This window comes from Sus scrofa, chromosome 10, assembly GCF_054392235.1.
Source record: "Sus scrofa isolate SSC_HxYL_T2T_F1_AM1 chromosome 10, Sscrofa_HxYL_maternal_Yorkshire_Landrace_v2.0, whole genome shotgun sequence".
Lineage (NCBI taxonomy): Eukaryota > Metazoa > Chordata > Mammalia > Artiodactyla > Suidae > Sus > Sus scrofa.
In genome coordinates this window covers 15,777,126-15,792,577 of record NC_139392.1, presented here as the reverse complement: position 1 = coordinate 15,792,577, position 15,452 = coordinate 15,777,126, and the positions used below count along the sequence as shown (strand labels likewise).

At 38.3% G+C, this 15,452-nt stretch overlaps 1 protein-coding gene across 1 annotated transcript in view; it reads right to left on the bottom strand.

Moving 5' to 3' along the window:
• The window catches only part of DNAH14 (dynein axonemal heavy chain 14), a 343,434-nt gene that overhangs the window by 156,339 nt on the left and 171,643 nt on the right, over positions 1-15,452 (bottom strand). Inside the window, exons 32-37 of the mRNA XM_084979196.1 lie at positions 15,106-15,174; positions 14,324-14,510; positions 13,421-13,497; positions 8,897-9,065; positions 6,405-6,494; positions 852-986 (exon numbers count right to left, since the gene is read on the bottom strand). Coding sequence (XP_084835322.1) covers positions 852-986; positions 6,405-6,494; positions 8,897-9,065; positions 13,421-13,497; positions 14,324-14,510; positions 15,106-15,174 — 727 coding nt within the window. The remainder of the gene's footprint in view (positions 1-851; positions 987-6,404; positions 6,495-8,896; positions 9,066-13,420; positions 13,498-14,323; positions 14,511-15,105; positions 15,175-15,452) is intronic.

The window sequence follows — 15,452 nt, the reverse complement described above, 5'->3', positions numbered from 1 at the left end:
TCATAAATTCTAAGAGTTCTAAAGTTAAGTGTAATGAGATTAGAAGAAAGTTTCCAAAGAATGACAAAGAATATTTATCATAGACAAAGAACAAAATTGCATTAAATACAGAAATAACAACTGCATTCTAGGTAAGTAAGGAAGAAAACATAGTTAACATGGGCTAGAGGGTTAATCAACATAATAAGATAAAAATACATTATATAAATATTAAGAAAAAGAAAAAATTATTTTCATTTGAAGATAATTCAATCGATCACCTAAATAACCAATTAGAACTACTAGTCCATTAGGCAAAGTGACTAAATTTTATATATTATATATAAATATATATAGTGTGTGTGTGTGTGTGGTGTGTGTATATATATGCAACTTGATAGCTTTATTTTATAGTAGCATTTATTTACCAGTTTAAGATTTAAATTAAAAAATCCAGGTAGTTCCCCTCGTGGCACAGCGGAAACGAATCCAACTAGGAACCTTGAGATTACGGATTCGATCCCCAGCCTCGCTCAGTGGGTTAAGGGTCCGGCGTTGCTGTGAGCTGTGGTGTGGGCTGCAGATGCAGCTCGGATCTGGCGTTGCTGTGGCTGCGGTGTAGACCGGTGGCTACAGCTCCTTTTAGACCCCTAACCTGGGAATCTCCATATGCCACAAGTGCAGCAGTAAGAAGACCAAAAAAAAAAATAAATAAATCCAAATCTCTATAATGGTTCCCAACTACAAAATTCCTAGCAATACATTTAACAATAAAAACCATACTTATGTGAAGAGAGCAAAAAATGTTTTACCAAAGTATAAAGTAAGATCTGAACAAACAGTGAAACATTTCATTTAGTAGAACATTTCACCTGTGAAAGGGAGTGCCTTTCTTCAAGGGATATGAAATCTTCAGCTGGTAAGAGTACCAGTGTTCTTTCTAAAATTCTTCTGACTGTTGTTTTTCCTCCACCTGTTGGGCCCACTAACATCACACCAACACAAGCCTAAAACAAAATTGCAAAGTTACGGTTTAAGCCTGGCGTACCGGTTATTCAGCTACCTGCAACCTGAAAGTTCCTACTTACAAACACATCTATGATGATATCCATGGACCCCGCCTTCAAACTGTTATTCAATCAGTTGTAATCTGGGTTCTGTTTTTATTGACAAGGCAAAGTTAAAATCACCAGAAACCTCCTAATTTTAAAATTCAAAAAGTAATTTTCCATTTTCTTGACATTTAACAGTTTATCTCACTTTCTATTTCTCCTTTATTCCTGTGCCTTTCTTTATGATTGGTTTCTGTAGTAAGATTTATCTGGGCTTCCTCTTCTCTATGTTTTCTCTTTCAGTTCTTTTTTTTTTTTTTGTCTTTTTTTGTCTTTTGTCTCTTGTTGTTGCTGTTGTTGCTATTTCTTGGGCCGCTCCCGCGGCATATGGAGATTCCCAGGCTAGGAGTTGAATCGGAGCTGTAGCCACCGGCCTATGCCAGAGCCACAGCAACGCAGGATCCGAGCCGCGTCTGCAACCTACACCACAGCTCACCGCAACGCCGGATCGTTAACCCACTGAGCAAGGGCAGGGACCGAACCCACAACCTCATGGTTCCTAGTCGGATTCGTTAACCACTGCGCCACGGGAACTCCTCTCTTTCAGTTCTGATTGTCCTTTCCAGGTTAGTCTTCCCTAATTCATCCTTCTCTCTCTCTTCTACATCGTCCCTAACCGATGTCACCGATTTGAATATCTTTAACTATGATCTGACTCCTTAATGTCTACATCTTTCCCAGTCTTTGGTTCGAAGTGCCAGAGTAAAAATTTTAGTGGACTACTAAACATTTCCATCTAGATGTCGCACGTGATTCTCAAAGTCAATCTAATCTAATCTATACGTTTTCCCCCCATATTTGTTAACAAAACCGGTAGGTACCAGTTGTCTAAGGTAGGATACTTGCCGTTTTCACCCCCTCATGTCTTAGAAGACTTTTGCTTGATTTCATCTTCTCTTTTTCCCCCAACCACAACTGCCTTACCTTGGTGTTATCAACTGAATTTTCGTGTCCTCTTAACATTCAAATGTTGAAGCCCTAACACCCGAAGTAATGGTATTGGAGGTGGGGCCTTTGGTGGGTAAGTAGGTTTAGACGAGGTCATGGGGGTGGAGCCCCGAGTTGGATTAGTGCCCTCATAAGGAGAGGAAGACGCCAGAGCTTACTCTCCACTCTCCCTCTACTCTGTAAGAACACAGGGAAAAGTTGACCATTTGCAAGCCACAGGCAGAGGGTTCTTACCAGGAACGAAATCTGCCAGCACTTTGATCTTGAACTTCCTAGTCTCCAGTACCAGGAGAAATAAAATCTGTTGTTTAAGCCACCCACTCTATTGTATTTTGTGAGACCAGCTCGAATAGACTAAGAGCCTATGCTAAACGCTAAAGGTCTGAAAGGCATTAAAATGGGCCCCTCACCATCGCTTCTGGACTTCTGCAAGAACACTGAAAAAATTAGTGTTTTTTTAATAATGTATCACACCAATACATTAAAATACAAATATTAAAGTATCTTTTCATTTCCATTCCAACCTCTGTACCCTCATGGAAGCTTTGTGATTCTCTGGTCTGACAGTGCCATTCTATAACTGGCAAGGTGAGAAGGGTCCAAAAAGCCTTGCTTGTCAAGTGGAAATTGTATATTCAGGAATGCAGCCAGCCTGGCCCCAAGCCATCATGGTTTTACATAAAAGAGTGGCAGCTATCCCTCTGAAAGCAATTTTATCCCCTTACTTAACCTCCTAAAGCAAAGCTGATGCCTTAATTCACAAAGCCCTTGATTCACAAAGATGCCCAAAAATGTCTGGGTCTGGTTTATAGGTGGTTCAGCTGAGCTGAAACCTGAAAGTTCTTGGTGTTCAGCCTCAGAGTCCGCTACTAAGAACCGAGAGAAGGGCTGTTTATTCCTCTCGCTGGGAAGAACGCTGAACCTTGGGCTCTGCTATAACAGCCTAGCTATTTGGTGTGCCACTTGGAAAACTACAGAATAGAAGATTAAAGATAACCCCGTGTGAAGCTGTGAACTGTGGAAACAAAGGTGGCTGCTGATCAAACCATCTAAGTCACTCATGGGCCCATGGTGAGGACCTGTTCTTTGATGAGATCACCCAGATTCAAGCTGCTGATCAAGACTTCCCTTCCCGGACTGCCATGGGTGCTTTCTAGATACAACATCACATGGGATATGGCGACATGTTCGTCGTCGTTACAGACTGCACAAAGGAAAGGATTATGTGTTTATTTGCTTGTTTTTTCTTCTTTTTTTTGGGTGGAGGAATGCATATGGAGGTTCCCAGGCTAGGAACCTACACCAGAGGCACAGCAACACGGGATCCGAGCTGCATCTGCAACCTACACCACAGCTCATGGCAATGCCGGATCCTGAACCCACTGAGCAAGGCCAGGGATCAAACTTGCATCCTCATGGATGATAGGCGGATTTGTTAACCACTGATCTACGATGGGAATTCCCTTAAGGTTTGTGTGTTTCTGATGCAGATGCTACTACTGCATTGCAAACTTGTGGCTCCTGCCAAAAGATAACACAGTTATCTCAGTGAAAGAAGCCCCATTGCACAGGGTGTGAATGACAACCAAATATACCTGGCATATCCTACATCAGCTCTTTGATCCCCTCTACTTGTGCTATGGGTGGTGCCTATTAACACTGACACTATTTCAAGCTATGGGGTTGCTGCTTCAATCCAATCGGCTAACTCCAGTCACACCATTATGTCTCTTGAAACTAACTGTACTTCTTAGGTAGAAGCCACACATTGATTTGCTTCCCTCCCCCAAACCAATGCATTTTGCATCTAAGAGGTGGTTATAAGAGTATTAAAAATCCAGTGTTTAAGGCAATATCACCTGTTCCTGGACAGCATTCATATCAGTGTCAACTCACTGGCCAAGGTGGTTATGGATGACAGAATTGCACTAAACCCTTCCTCCTTGAAGAACTGACAAAGTCTTTGCAATTGACAATCTTGCTGGATATGGATTAATGCTTCAGACCAAGAGGAACTGTCAATACAGAAACTTAAAGAGAATCCCACCTGGCTTTCTAAGGTAGATTTGATGGCCTAGGGCATTTGCTCAGCTGTTTGGACCCAGATCCTCGGATGAGCATGGTTAATTCTTTAAGTTGGCTTTATACTACTGCTTACAGTACTGTCAATACAAGCCTTAATTAAACGCTATATGAGATCAAATGAATGGGTTTGGTTCTAGCTCCTGTCAGATTAATGAGAGTGGTCAACAGAGTGGCACACTCATGGGGAAATTCACCAGAAGCCAAGAGAGTGTATAAATGAGAGATGGGTGTTGAGAGCAGACAATTCCTTATAGCTCTCTGACGTCTCTACATGTCTCTCTGCGGGGCATGGAAAGCTTTGTTAGGACCATCTTTTCAAGGATGTTTGTAGAGGGAACCGTTTTGGAAGATAAAGATAGTATCTCCTACCAAGATGGAGGATGGATTGATTTGCTGTACAGAATAAAAAAGATATTCTTTTGTGAGCAAAGGTTGGGAATGTTCACTGGTAGTTCCCTTACAAGATTAGAGGATTCCTAAGCTTGGGGATTCATCTTCTGTAAAACAGCTTTACCATGTGTGTAGGTGTGACCTGACCCTGTGCTGCCCTATAGGAATTAAGTTGGGAGAAATGACTACTGCTATTGATGTAGGTAATCATCTGCCTTTGCTGATTCAAGAGTCGAACGCTTCCTGCCACTATGAAACTCCAGCAGGCTAACTTGCTACCTGATAAGTTGGGTAAAATCTTGACAAATATATGCATGAAGGAAAAGATACCATATCATAAAAAGCCCTCACATAATTATCAATTCCATTCTACGCCAATCAAAATCCAAACAGGATATTTTTAGTGCGAGTCAATGAGCTGATTATCCAAGAATTTTGAAAAAAAAATGGAGGATTATGATGGGGCTCAGGATGCACCCCAAAATATGGCACCATATTGGATATATTAAACTGAAGAAAGTCTTTAAAATGGCAGAAGTATGAAAAGCACTCTGACCTCCTCTACCTCATCTTTCTTTCTTAAAACAGATCATATAATTCTTGTACCAAGAAGAAAGCAGGCATTCTTATCACCAGAGAGAGACAGGGAACTGGAGGCTAAGGCTGTATAAACAAACCTTGTTCAACTAACCCTTATTTTCCTATTTACTTCATCTACCACTCTGACCCAAACACCTCTGTCTTGTCAATTCTTCACAAATTTACTGTTTCTTTGCCTAAGAGGTATAAAAGCTTCCTGTTCTGGTCATTTCTTTGGATCTTCATTCTCTTGCAAAAACTTCTATGTATATGTAAAAATTGAATAAAATTTGTAGGTTCTTATCCTGTTAATCTGCTTTTGTTGATTTAATTTTCAGACCCAGTCAGGGACCCTCAGTGAGTCAGGGATAATTTTTCCTCTGTTAACAATTGGTGTCACCAGATACAAAGACCTCTTGTAAATCTATGGTAATTAAGACTGTGTGGTGTTGTTATAAAGACAGAGATATAGATAAATAAAATATAGAATAAATATACCCTATTAGATATGAAAATCTGGTATATGACAGAAATAATCCATCAGTGAATAAGTCTTGGAAAAGTTGGTTATCTGTATAGGGAAAAAATAAACCCCTACTTGACCCTTAAAGAAAAATAAATCCCAGGCAATTTAAAAACGGGAAATGCAAATATCTAAAAGTTTTTGAAAAAATTACTGACAATATCTTTATGAAATAGATTTCTAAAACTAGGACACAAAAACACAAATCATAAAAAAGACACTGCATTAACAATGTCTCCTATACAAGTGAACACCATGAATATTTCTAAAAAGCTCTCTAAAATGAGAGAACTTACTAGCAATGAACATAAGGAATATGGAAATGTGACATAAAATGCGTAATGAAAAGTCTACACATTTACTAAGAAAAAGACAAAAGTCCAATTGAAAAATGGGTATTGCAAAATATAATTTGGCAATTCACAGAAAACTCAAATGGCGAATAAACATACAAAAGGTTATTAGTAATCATGGAAATGCATAGTCTGATGCTTTTCCTAAATAGATTACTCACAGAGAATAGGATATTCAAATAAGCTATAGCAAGAGAATGCATTTTACATAGTTGTAAGAATTTTTACAATTATGTCTGAAGGGAATGAAGGTGAAAAGATTAATTGTTGAGTGTTAAAGTAAGGCTCAAATAATAAAGTCTAGGTAAACAATTAACAAACCACTTTAAAGAATATTATAATAGATCACTTTTATTATCATTGTACTTTTCTCCTTGATCATACCTATTAAAATCCAGGAGCAAAGAATTGCTCATGTACTATTTCTACACTTACCCGAAGCTGATTATGAAACTGTATGATTCTCTCTTTCTGAGTTGGCCATTGTTGAAAGCCCAGTTGCTGTGTTGCAACAGATATTACTTTCTTAAAGAAAATAAATACATTAATTTAAATTACATTTCAAATTAAACCCTTAATATGTAATCCTCCAAACTCTCTCTTAACTAGGTACCAAATACAGCACTTTAAGACAGTAGTTTTTAATTTTTTAGTTCACCAACCTGAGAATAAGGAAAGCAATTACTTTCCCCACCAAAATATAATACACACAAAATTTATAGACTCCAGGTAGCAAATTCACAAATCCTCCCCCATTTTAAGAACTCATGCTTCAGGATGCATTTGAAAAGTAGCTGTTACCATAGTACAACTGTCTAATTATCCTACATTGAAAGAAACTGTGAGAGATTCTCTATCTTTGCGGAATTCTTTTTTTTTTTTTGTCTTTTGTTGTTGTTGTTGTTGTTGCTATTTCTTGGGCCGCTCCCGCGGCATATGGAGGTTCCCAGGCTAGGGGTTGAATAGGAGCTGTAGCCACCGGCCTACGCCAGAGCCACAGCAACGCGGGATCCGAGCCGCGTCTGCAACCTACACCACAGCTCACAGCAACGCCGGATCCTTAACCCACTGAGCAAGGGCAGGGACCGAACCCGCAACCTCATGGTTCCTAGTCGGATTCGTTAACCACTGCGCCACGACGGGAACTCCCCTTTTTTTTTTTTTTTGAAAGGGGAACAATGATAAGTATTTTTATTCTTTTTTTACATCTTTGTGTACATCTAATCAATTTTGTAATGGTTAATTTTGTAATGGTTATTTTATTGTTTCAATGTTAAGAATATTCTAAATAGCAAGCAAAATTTATAAGATTGTGGTGGAGTGAGTTAACAATCTGGCTTGTCTCTGTGGAGGTTCTGGTTTGATTCCTGGCCTGGCACAATGAGTTAAGGATCCAGCATTGCTGCAGCTCCAGCTCAGATTCAACCCCTGGCCTGGGAACTTCCATATGCTGTGGGTGTGGCCCTAAAAGGCAAAAAAACAAACCTCACCCCCCCAGCTGTAGTTAAGATTTTGAGATGCTCTTACAGAAACTGATAAATCAATTAAAAAATAGAGATATCAAAGCTCTAAAAATATAAATAGTTATGTAGATAACTTTATATTCAATAGGTACAGAATGTCTATAATTTTAGGACACACAAAAAGCACTTATAAAAAAAAAGGCCATTCATTAGGTGATGTAGGAAACCTCAATAAAGGTTATCTCAAGGGAGCTCCCATCGTGGCTCAGTGGTTAACGAATCTGCCTAGGAACCATGAGGTTGCAGGTTCCATCCCTGGCCTTGCTCAGTGGGTTAAGGATCTGGTGTTGCCGTGAGCTGTGGTGTAGGTTGCAGACACGGCTCGGATCCCGCGTTGCTGTGGCTGTGGTGTAGGCCAGCGGCTACAGCTCCGATTCGACCCCTAGCCTGGGAACCTCCATATGCCACAGAAGCAGCCCAAGAAAATGGCAAAAAGACCAAAAAAAAAAAAAAAGGTTATTTCAAAAGGTAAGTATTATAAATTAATACTTAAATTAATACTTACTTAAGATTATAAATTACAGCATATAATCTCCAATCAAAACTCACTATAAAACCGTTTAGGTCTGAGTTTTTTTTAGGAGGTCGGATGAAGTGGCTTTGAATATCTTTCAATTTTTTTGATACTTAGTGATCCCATTCCCTATTACTTATGCAACACGTCTACGGTTTTAAATTTATTAACTTAGGTTGTTCATAATGCTCTCATCACTTTTGAGCCTCTAATACTATTCTTTCTTTTTTAAATGATTGATCATTCTTGCTTGAGGTCTGCATACAATCAATCTTGTCAAAGGGATAACTTTGGTTTTGTTATTTTCTCTATAATTTTTATTCTTCCTTTGATTGATTTCTGCCCTTTTCTTCATTATTTTCATATGTTTCATTTCACTGGACTTGTTTTACTGCTCTTTTCCCTAGTTTCTTGACTTTAAGCCATAGTACTAGAAAGATAACCCGGTCTGGCCAGACTGTGAAAGGCATTAGGCACCAAGATAATTAATTTGGCTCTTGTACTAAGGCAAGATTGATCCAGCAGTGGCTTTGTAGATGTAATCAAGCATGTTTTTGGAAAGTAACATTCTAATATATAGGGAGTGGCAGGGGGACATATAACAGTAACAAAAGATACTGAGATCCTTCCTAGACTAAGGCAAAGACTATGGAGCAAATTATGTAACAGCCTTCCTTGCCTAAAAGTACACAGTTTGTTCTTCTTTCCATTAGGCCATGGTACACGGAAAGCGCTTCATTTCTCCCAGGGAGAAAATATGTCTACAAGCATTTTTTATCCCCCTACTTAAAACATAGAGTATTTCAAGAAGAACTATAAAGCTTTGAATCCATATCTGATTTCTTATCTTAATTAATGTTCCACATTTAAATCACTTGTGATGATTTTACCTCCAAGGCAATTTGATTTACTTTTGGAACTGTTGCTCCATAAAAAATGTCTCCAATAATCTTCTCAAAAAGTGGGACATCTTCAGGAAGAAATTTTGGCAAACTAGCTTCTCTCATAGCTTCGATAATTATCAGAGTTTCATCTGTTTCAGACGTGTCACTGATGTTACTTTAATGGTAGAAGAAAAGAAGGAACAAGTTAGCAAGTTTGCTTTGTTGACATTAAAGACCATTAACATTCTTTTTTAGGGGTGGCTATTCCAATACCTTTTCCTCCTCTTCATCACTGCAAAGCAGCTATGTGGTTTAGTTGAGGTTAATCAGGCCTCCAGCTCCAGAGACTGACCCTCACTGGTTTAGCTCCTTTAGGGTAATGCCATTCCCCAGTCACTAGTTCAGGGATGGGCACTGTTATCAGTAAGGTTTTTCAGTTGCAAATACATAAATGAATTCAGGCTAATATCAAATGAAAATAATGATTTATTAAAAATCTCTAGGATGGCCAGAGAAGTAGGTTTGCAGGCTATGCAGTAAATTTCCCCTACTGTTTAAGCCAACTTAAATTTTTGTGTTAATTGTAACAAAAGCTGCCTGATACATTAAGCTAGCACATAGTTTGCTGTCACAAATGACAATTTTTCATGTATTAAACACTCAGTACATATTTTAATATATTCAACATGTGATTAAAAGGGGGAAAAGGTAACTACACGTGGTATGACATGATTTTGGAGCTAGAAAGGAAGAAGTTTTCCTGCAAAAGCATCCCTCCTTTACTCTTGTCTACTTGATATTTGAAATTCTTCATCAGAACGGTAATGACTTTTAAGTCTTTGATCCATAATACAAAGAGCTAATAGATAACGTTTATTGAGTGCTTTTTACTAGGCATTTTGCTTAACTCTCTGCCATTTCATTGTCTTTTCATAATGTAAGAAGTAGCAAGAGTATATACCCGGGATAACATGCTCAGCATCATAGCCACAGCCGGTGAGCTGGGATTCAGTGAGGTCTTTCTGACTTCAAAGTCTATTCTTATTCATTGAATTGGTATCAGTTGTTTATATCTTCCCCTGTGACTACATCCCTGAGTCTTTTATTCTGAAGGTGTTTTAGTAGAAAGGGCAAGAGTCTACCTGAAGTCAAAGTAAGGGAACCACCCTAGAGGGGGAAAGGGTCCCCGACTTCCCTGCTGGGGTTCTAGTAAATAACCTTGACCTTTCCCCCCTTTTTTTCTTAAGATAGATCTTGCTCTATATTAAAGGAAAATGAAAAAAAAATATGGATGACAGTATCTCTGATTTTTGGGGGTATGAGATATAGATAAGGAGAGAGAAGAGCTTATATAAAATACTATAATAGTCTTATAATACCTTGTTTTCAGATACAAAGATAACACCACTAAAATTCTACAAAAGAATAATTTTGAGGATGGCATCTGAGATTACCATGGGATCTATCTGTTGCAATTTAAGAATAAAAAAGGAAAACACTAGACTAATATCAACTAAAATCCAAGAAAAGGGTCATTAACTGTAACCTTTTAAGACCCATTTTGATTGTTTTCAGGACATGAGTTCTTTGGAATTAGTTAAGACTTACTTTGTGGTCCAGTACTGTGGTCAGCTGTATAAATGGTTTATTTTCTAAACAAAAGGGGAGATTTAGAAAATTCCTTTAAGGGAAAAACAGATCAAACTGACTGTGCTAGATAGAAAAGAATGCCTTCTCCAAATATAGTCCCGTCCGAATCCCTGGAACTCTCTGAGTGTATCTGATATGGCAAAGGATGTAAATGAATGGAGACTACAGAAAGGAGTTTATCCTGAATCATTCAGGTCTAAACGGAGTCACAAGTTCCTAATAAGAGAGGAGGCAGAGGCATATGGCTGAGAAGGTGACGTGAAGATGGCGGTGGAGATGGGAGGGATGTGACCTTCACCTAAGGTTAGGGTTAGGGCCACCACCAGCAGCCAGAAGGGAAAAGGAACCGAATCTCCCTGAGAGCCTCTGGAGGGAGAACGAGTCTGCCCACAACCTTGATTTCAGATTTCAGGCCTTGGGTGCTGGGAGAAAATTCATCTCTACTGTTTTCTTACCTCAAGCTTGTAGCGATTTGTTATGGCAGCCTACAAAACTAACCCACTACCTTTTATCACTTTTTAAAATATAAACAACTTGAAACTCCACGTGGGAGTTAGAGTTAGGTTCCATCAATATGATCTAGAATGAGGAGGCAGAAAAAAAGGAGACTTGAATCACCATGCACAAAGAGATGAGAGAAATTTTTCTTTTTTTTTTTTTTCCTTTTTAGGGCCACAGCCGCGGCATATGGAAGTTCCCAGGCTAGGGGTTGAATCGGAGCTGCAGCTGCCGGCCTACACCACAGCCACAGCAATGCCAGATCCTGAACCCGAAGCGTGGCCAAGGATCAAACTGGCGTCCTCATGGATTCTAGTCGGTTTGTTAACCACGGAGCCATGAAGGGAACTCCAGAGAAATTTCTTGCATTAATTCTTTTATTACAAGTATTCTTGCATACCCATGAGATAAAATTAGGCTTAGGAAGAACTGGGAGGAATGGAGGGAGAGGAAGGGAGAAGGGAAGAGGAAAGAGGCAAGAAGAACAATAAAATTTTTGGTGTAGGGAAGGGCCAAAGATAGAAAACTAATATTAATTTTTTAATTGTTCACTGTGTTTTCCTCCAATTAAAAAAATGGCCTGTTCCTCTTTATCGTGTAGTCAGCTTCACATAATCACATCATTTGTGTGGTGCTTTGGGGGAATCAAGGAAGGGTGGCTGTCACTCACGACGGAGAGGAAAGAGCTGTTCTCAGGGGCAGGAGACAGACTGAGGACACTGGCAACAGGAGCTCCGATACACATGGGTCTTTTCTGTGATTTGCAGAGAACAATCAGGGACTTTGAAAAAAGAAGAGTATCACTTTCACTGGAATAATTATTCAAATAGAGAGGTGACTCTAAGAAGGTGACTAAGGGACTAATAAGAGAGACTGGGGCCTTGAGGACCTCAGGGAGCTGACGGTACTATTTTGTTTTACAAAATTTTAAAATGTTTCATAACATCCACCTATTTACATTCCATCAATATTACATGGGCCATTTTGCAGTATATGCCAGTATTTTCATTTTTAACGAATAAAACATTACAGTAGAGCTAAAGCCTATCTCTTGTCATTTTCCCTTTCCATGCAACATTTTGTGCTTTTTACTGCAACTGTATCAATTCATAAACAATCTATAATATTTACTAAAAAATATTTCATGTATAAAAAATTTTCATATTTTATATGCCCCTTTGCAACATAAACATAATTTTAATGTGTATTTTTCTCATTATGGGTGGGGTTGGCCATATTTTCACGTATTTAAAGGACTTTTATGTTTCTTTTCTGAGAACTGTCTGTTAATGATGTCCTTTGTCCATTTTTCTATGATTTTCCCCCAAATTTCTAGGAAAGTTTTATACATTATGAGGATGAGCTATTTAAGGACAACAGGAGTTTCAAATCTCTTTTTTCACAGTTTTTTCATTTGTTTTTCAGACTTCACAAAAAGTACTTTTTGACCATTATAAGTCTTTTCTCTTGTGGCGTCTGGATTTTAATTCTTCGTTTTCAAGGTCTTCTGTAGCCTAAGGATACAAAGGATGTATTTTTTGCAAATACATTGCCTTAAATTTTTATATTGAAAATCTTTTTTTTTTTATCCTTTTAGAGTTTATGCTGGTAAATAATGCAACTGTGGTTCAGACTTGATCTTTACCCAGAATGCTATTTAGTTTTCCCACCTACATTCATTAAGAAGTCTACTCTGGCTTCCGATTTATGACGTAGTCCTATTTCTGGACTTCCTATTCTATTCTAACCAGTTGCCTTTCTACTCATAAGCCAGTATCACGATGTTATAATTAAAGCCTTATGTGTTAGTACTTAAGGATATATTTCTCCTTCATTGCTCCTGCTTCTCAGTATTTTTCTACTTAGTCTCAATCGTTTATTTTTCCATCTGAACGTTAGAATTAGCTTACCTTAAAACAAACAATACCTTTCACTATTACCACTGAGATACATCTTTCATTCATAACAGAGTATTTAAATCTTTATAATACTAAGTCCTTTAAGATGTTGTGATATTAAGTATCGTAACACTTATCCTTTTGTTTGTGTCATTCAGCCGTGTTTTAATGTTTTCTTCATATGGGTTCTACACAGTTCTCATATTAATACAGCTTTTACATTTCTCATTGTTATTGCTCTTTCACATGGGGTCTTTCTTATGTAAAGTAAGGCAAAATTTGTAAAGATCTTTTGGGGAAAGGTACTCTGGGATTTTGTGCATTCTTTCCTTCTTCTTTCATATTCTTAATAACCTCTTCCACATTTTACTGTGATACTCTGGGAACTTCCTATTTTATCTCGTCATCATTACTTCAAATTTCACAATTATTTCCCCAGTGTTGTATAACTTTGATCTAATACTCAAATCAGAATTCAACTGACCTTTTAAACTCCCGTTTCTTCTTTGCAGCCATTACCAAAATTGTCTTCAGAGACCTCAGGCTAAAATCATAATGATCCTTTCAAATATTAAAATATGTAAGTTATTAAGGTGCTGAAAGGAAAGTGAACAATTTGGAAATAAATGTATATATAGTTAAATCACTAGTCATTGATGCTATGAAGACAAATGATATATATTTATGAAACCGTTAATTCTGTTTTTAAAGAAGCTTGTACATCTCTCCCCAGTTGGTGCTCCTAAAAGTTTCCTTCTTAAAAGAAAGATTAACAAGTATTAAAGGAGTTAAAAACTCTTAGTGTCTGAATTAAATTCTGTCTGAAATGGAGAGCTGAATTTAAATAATATCCTAAACAGGAACACTTTGGAGATAATGTGGTTATTAGCTGTTCAAACCATTTGGGGTTATCTCAAATACTCACTGAGCTGGCATGTCCTAGAACAATAATTTTCAAACTGGGGCACTTGATCAGCACCATCAGGAATATCTGAGAACTTGTTAGAAATGCAAATTCTCAAGCCCCACTTCCGACAATTGGAAAGTTTGTCCAGCAATTTGTGTTTTAATAAGTCCTCCAAATCATTTTGATGCACAATAAAATTTGAGAGCCACTGCTCTAGATGTCTTCAATGTATGGCCAAAGTAGCCTATAATTTAAAATAGATAATTGATGGCTCTCTCCAGATCAGAGCTCAAAACGGGCTTGGAACTTTGACTAATTTAAATATCGCCTTACATAAAGTTGGTGCACGGACTTAATCTGCTTTTGGAATTTTAGTTCCATTATTTCCCCAGGTCATTCCTGGTCCCAAACCTGAGAAGCTTCATATAATCATCTTTTTTGAGTAGAGTACAGTACTATTTGAGTACAGCAGTTTGTTACCTGTTGTGAGAGTTGTTTGCTAGCTAGTTCGTAAATGTTAACCAGCTTTCCGGAAAGTAATTTTGCAGATTTGAACCCAACAGAAAAGAGCATCACTTCAGCAATCATCTGATAGTGCGGAGCCATCATTGCCACCGGGCGAAAAAGAGATTTTAAGTTATCTGGGAGTTCTAGTCGACCTTTGTATCTTAAGAGGATAAGAAACACAAAGAATCAAAAAACACCATTTTCCGGTTTTTCGAATGAGAACCACATAATATCCTCCCCCCCAAAAAATGGTAGTTCTCCTGCCTTTCCATGTGAGTTTTATCTGAAAACGACTTTTGAAGATGGTTGTTGTCATTCGTTTCATCTCATAGAGCTTCCTAGTTTACGCTCTTTGCTTCTTGCGCTTCCTCCCACAACTTATCTCACATCAGGTCCCTGATTCCCTGGACCATCACAGCACTGCATCAACAGCTAGCTATTGAGCTGCTCAGCCTCCAATCCCTGAAGCCACCAGACTGTCCTCTCCGTAATAAACCACTGATGCTTTCCTTTCTCTCTGGCTATTTATTCATGAAGTGGAAAGTTCCCTTGGGCAAAAGCTCAATGTGGGAGCATCCATATGGACTAAGCAGAGTTGTAGCTGCTTATAAATGGTGTGGTAGTGGAGGGGTTCAGAGGCATGGCGAAGGGCAAATATGAGATATACGGTGTCAGCCAACTCCATCTATGCATGAGATTTAAGAAAAGGATTTTTGCTTGTGTCTACTTCTACCACAGATATAAATGATATTTACCCGGGATTCATGGTGACAAATACTGCGCAGGACATATTGATACGGATTTCTTTTCCTTCCAGTACAAACCTGCAAGACATTACAATATTCATCATTAAGAAACCTGCTTTCTCAAGGCCAAAGTATGTTAAAACTAAAATGCTTGTAGTTGCCAAGGGGGAATGGGAGGGAGTGGAGGGGGCATGTTGGAGTTTGGGGTTAGTAGATGCAAACGATTGCATTTGGAACAGATAAGCAATGAGATCCTGCAGTATAGCACGGGAACTATATCGAGTCACTTGTGATGGAACATGATGGAGGATAATGTGAGAAAAAGAATGTATATATGTGTGTGTGACTGGGTCACT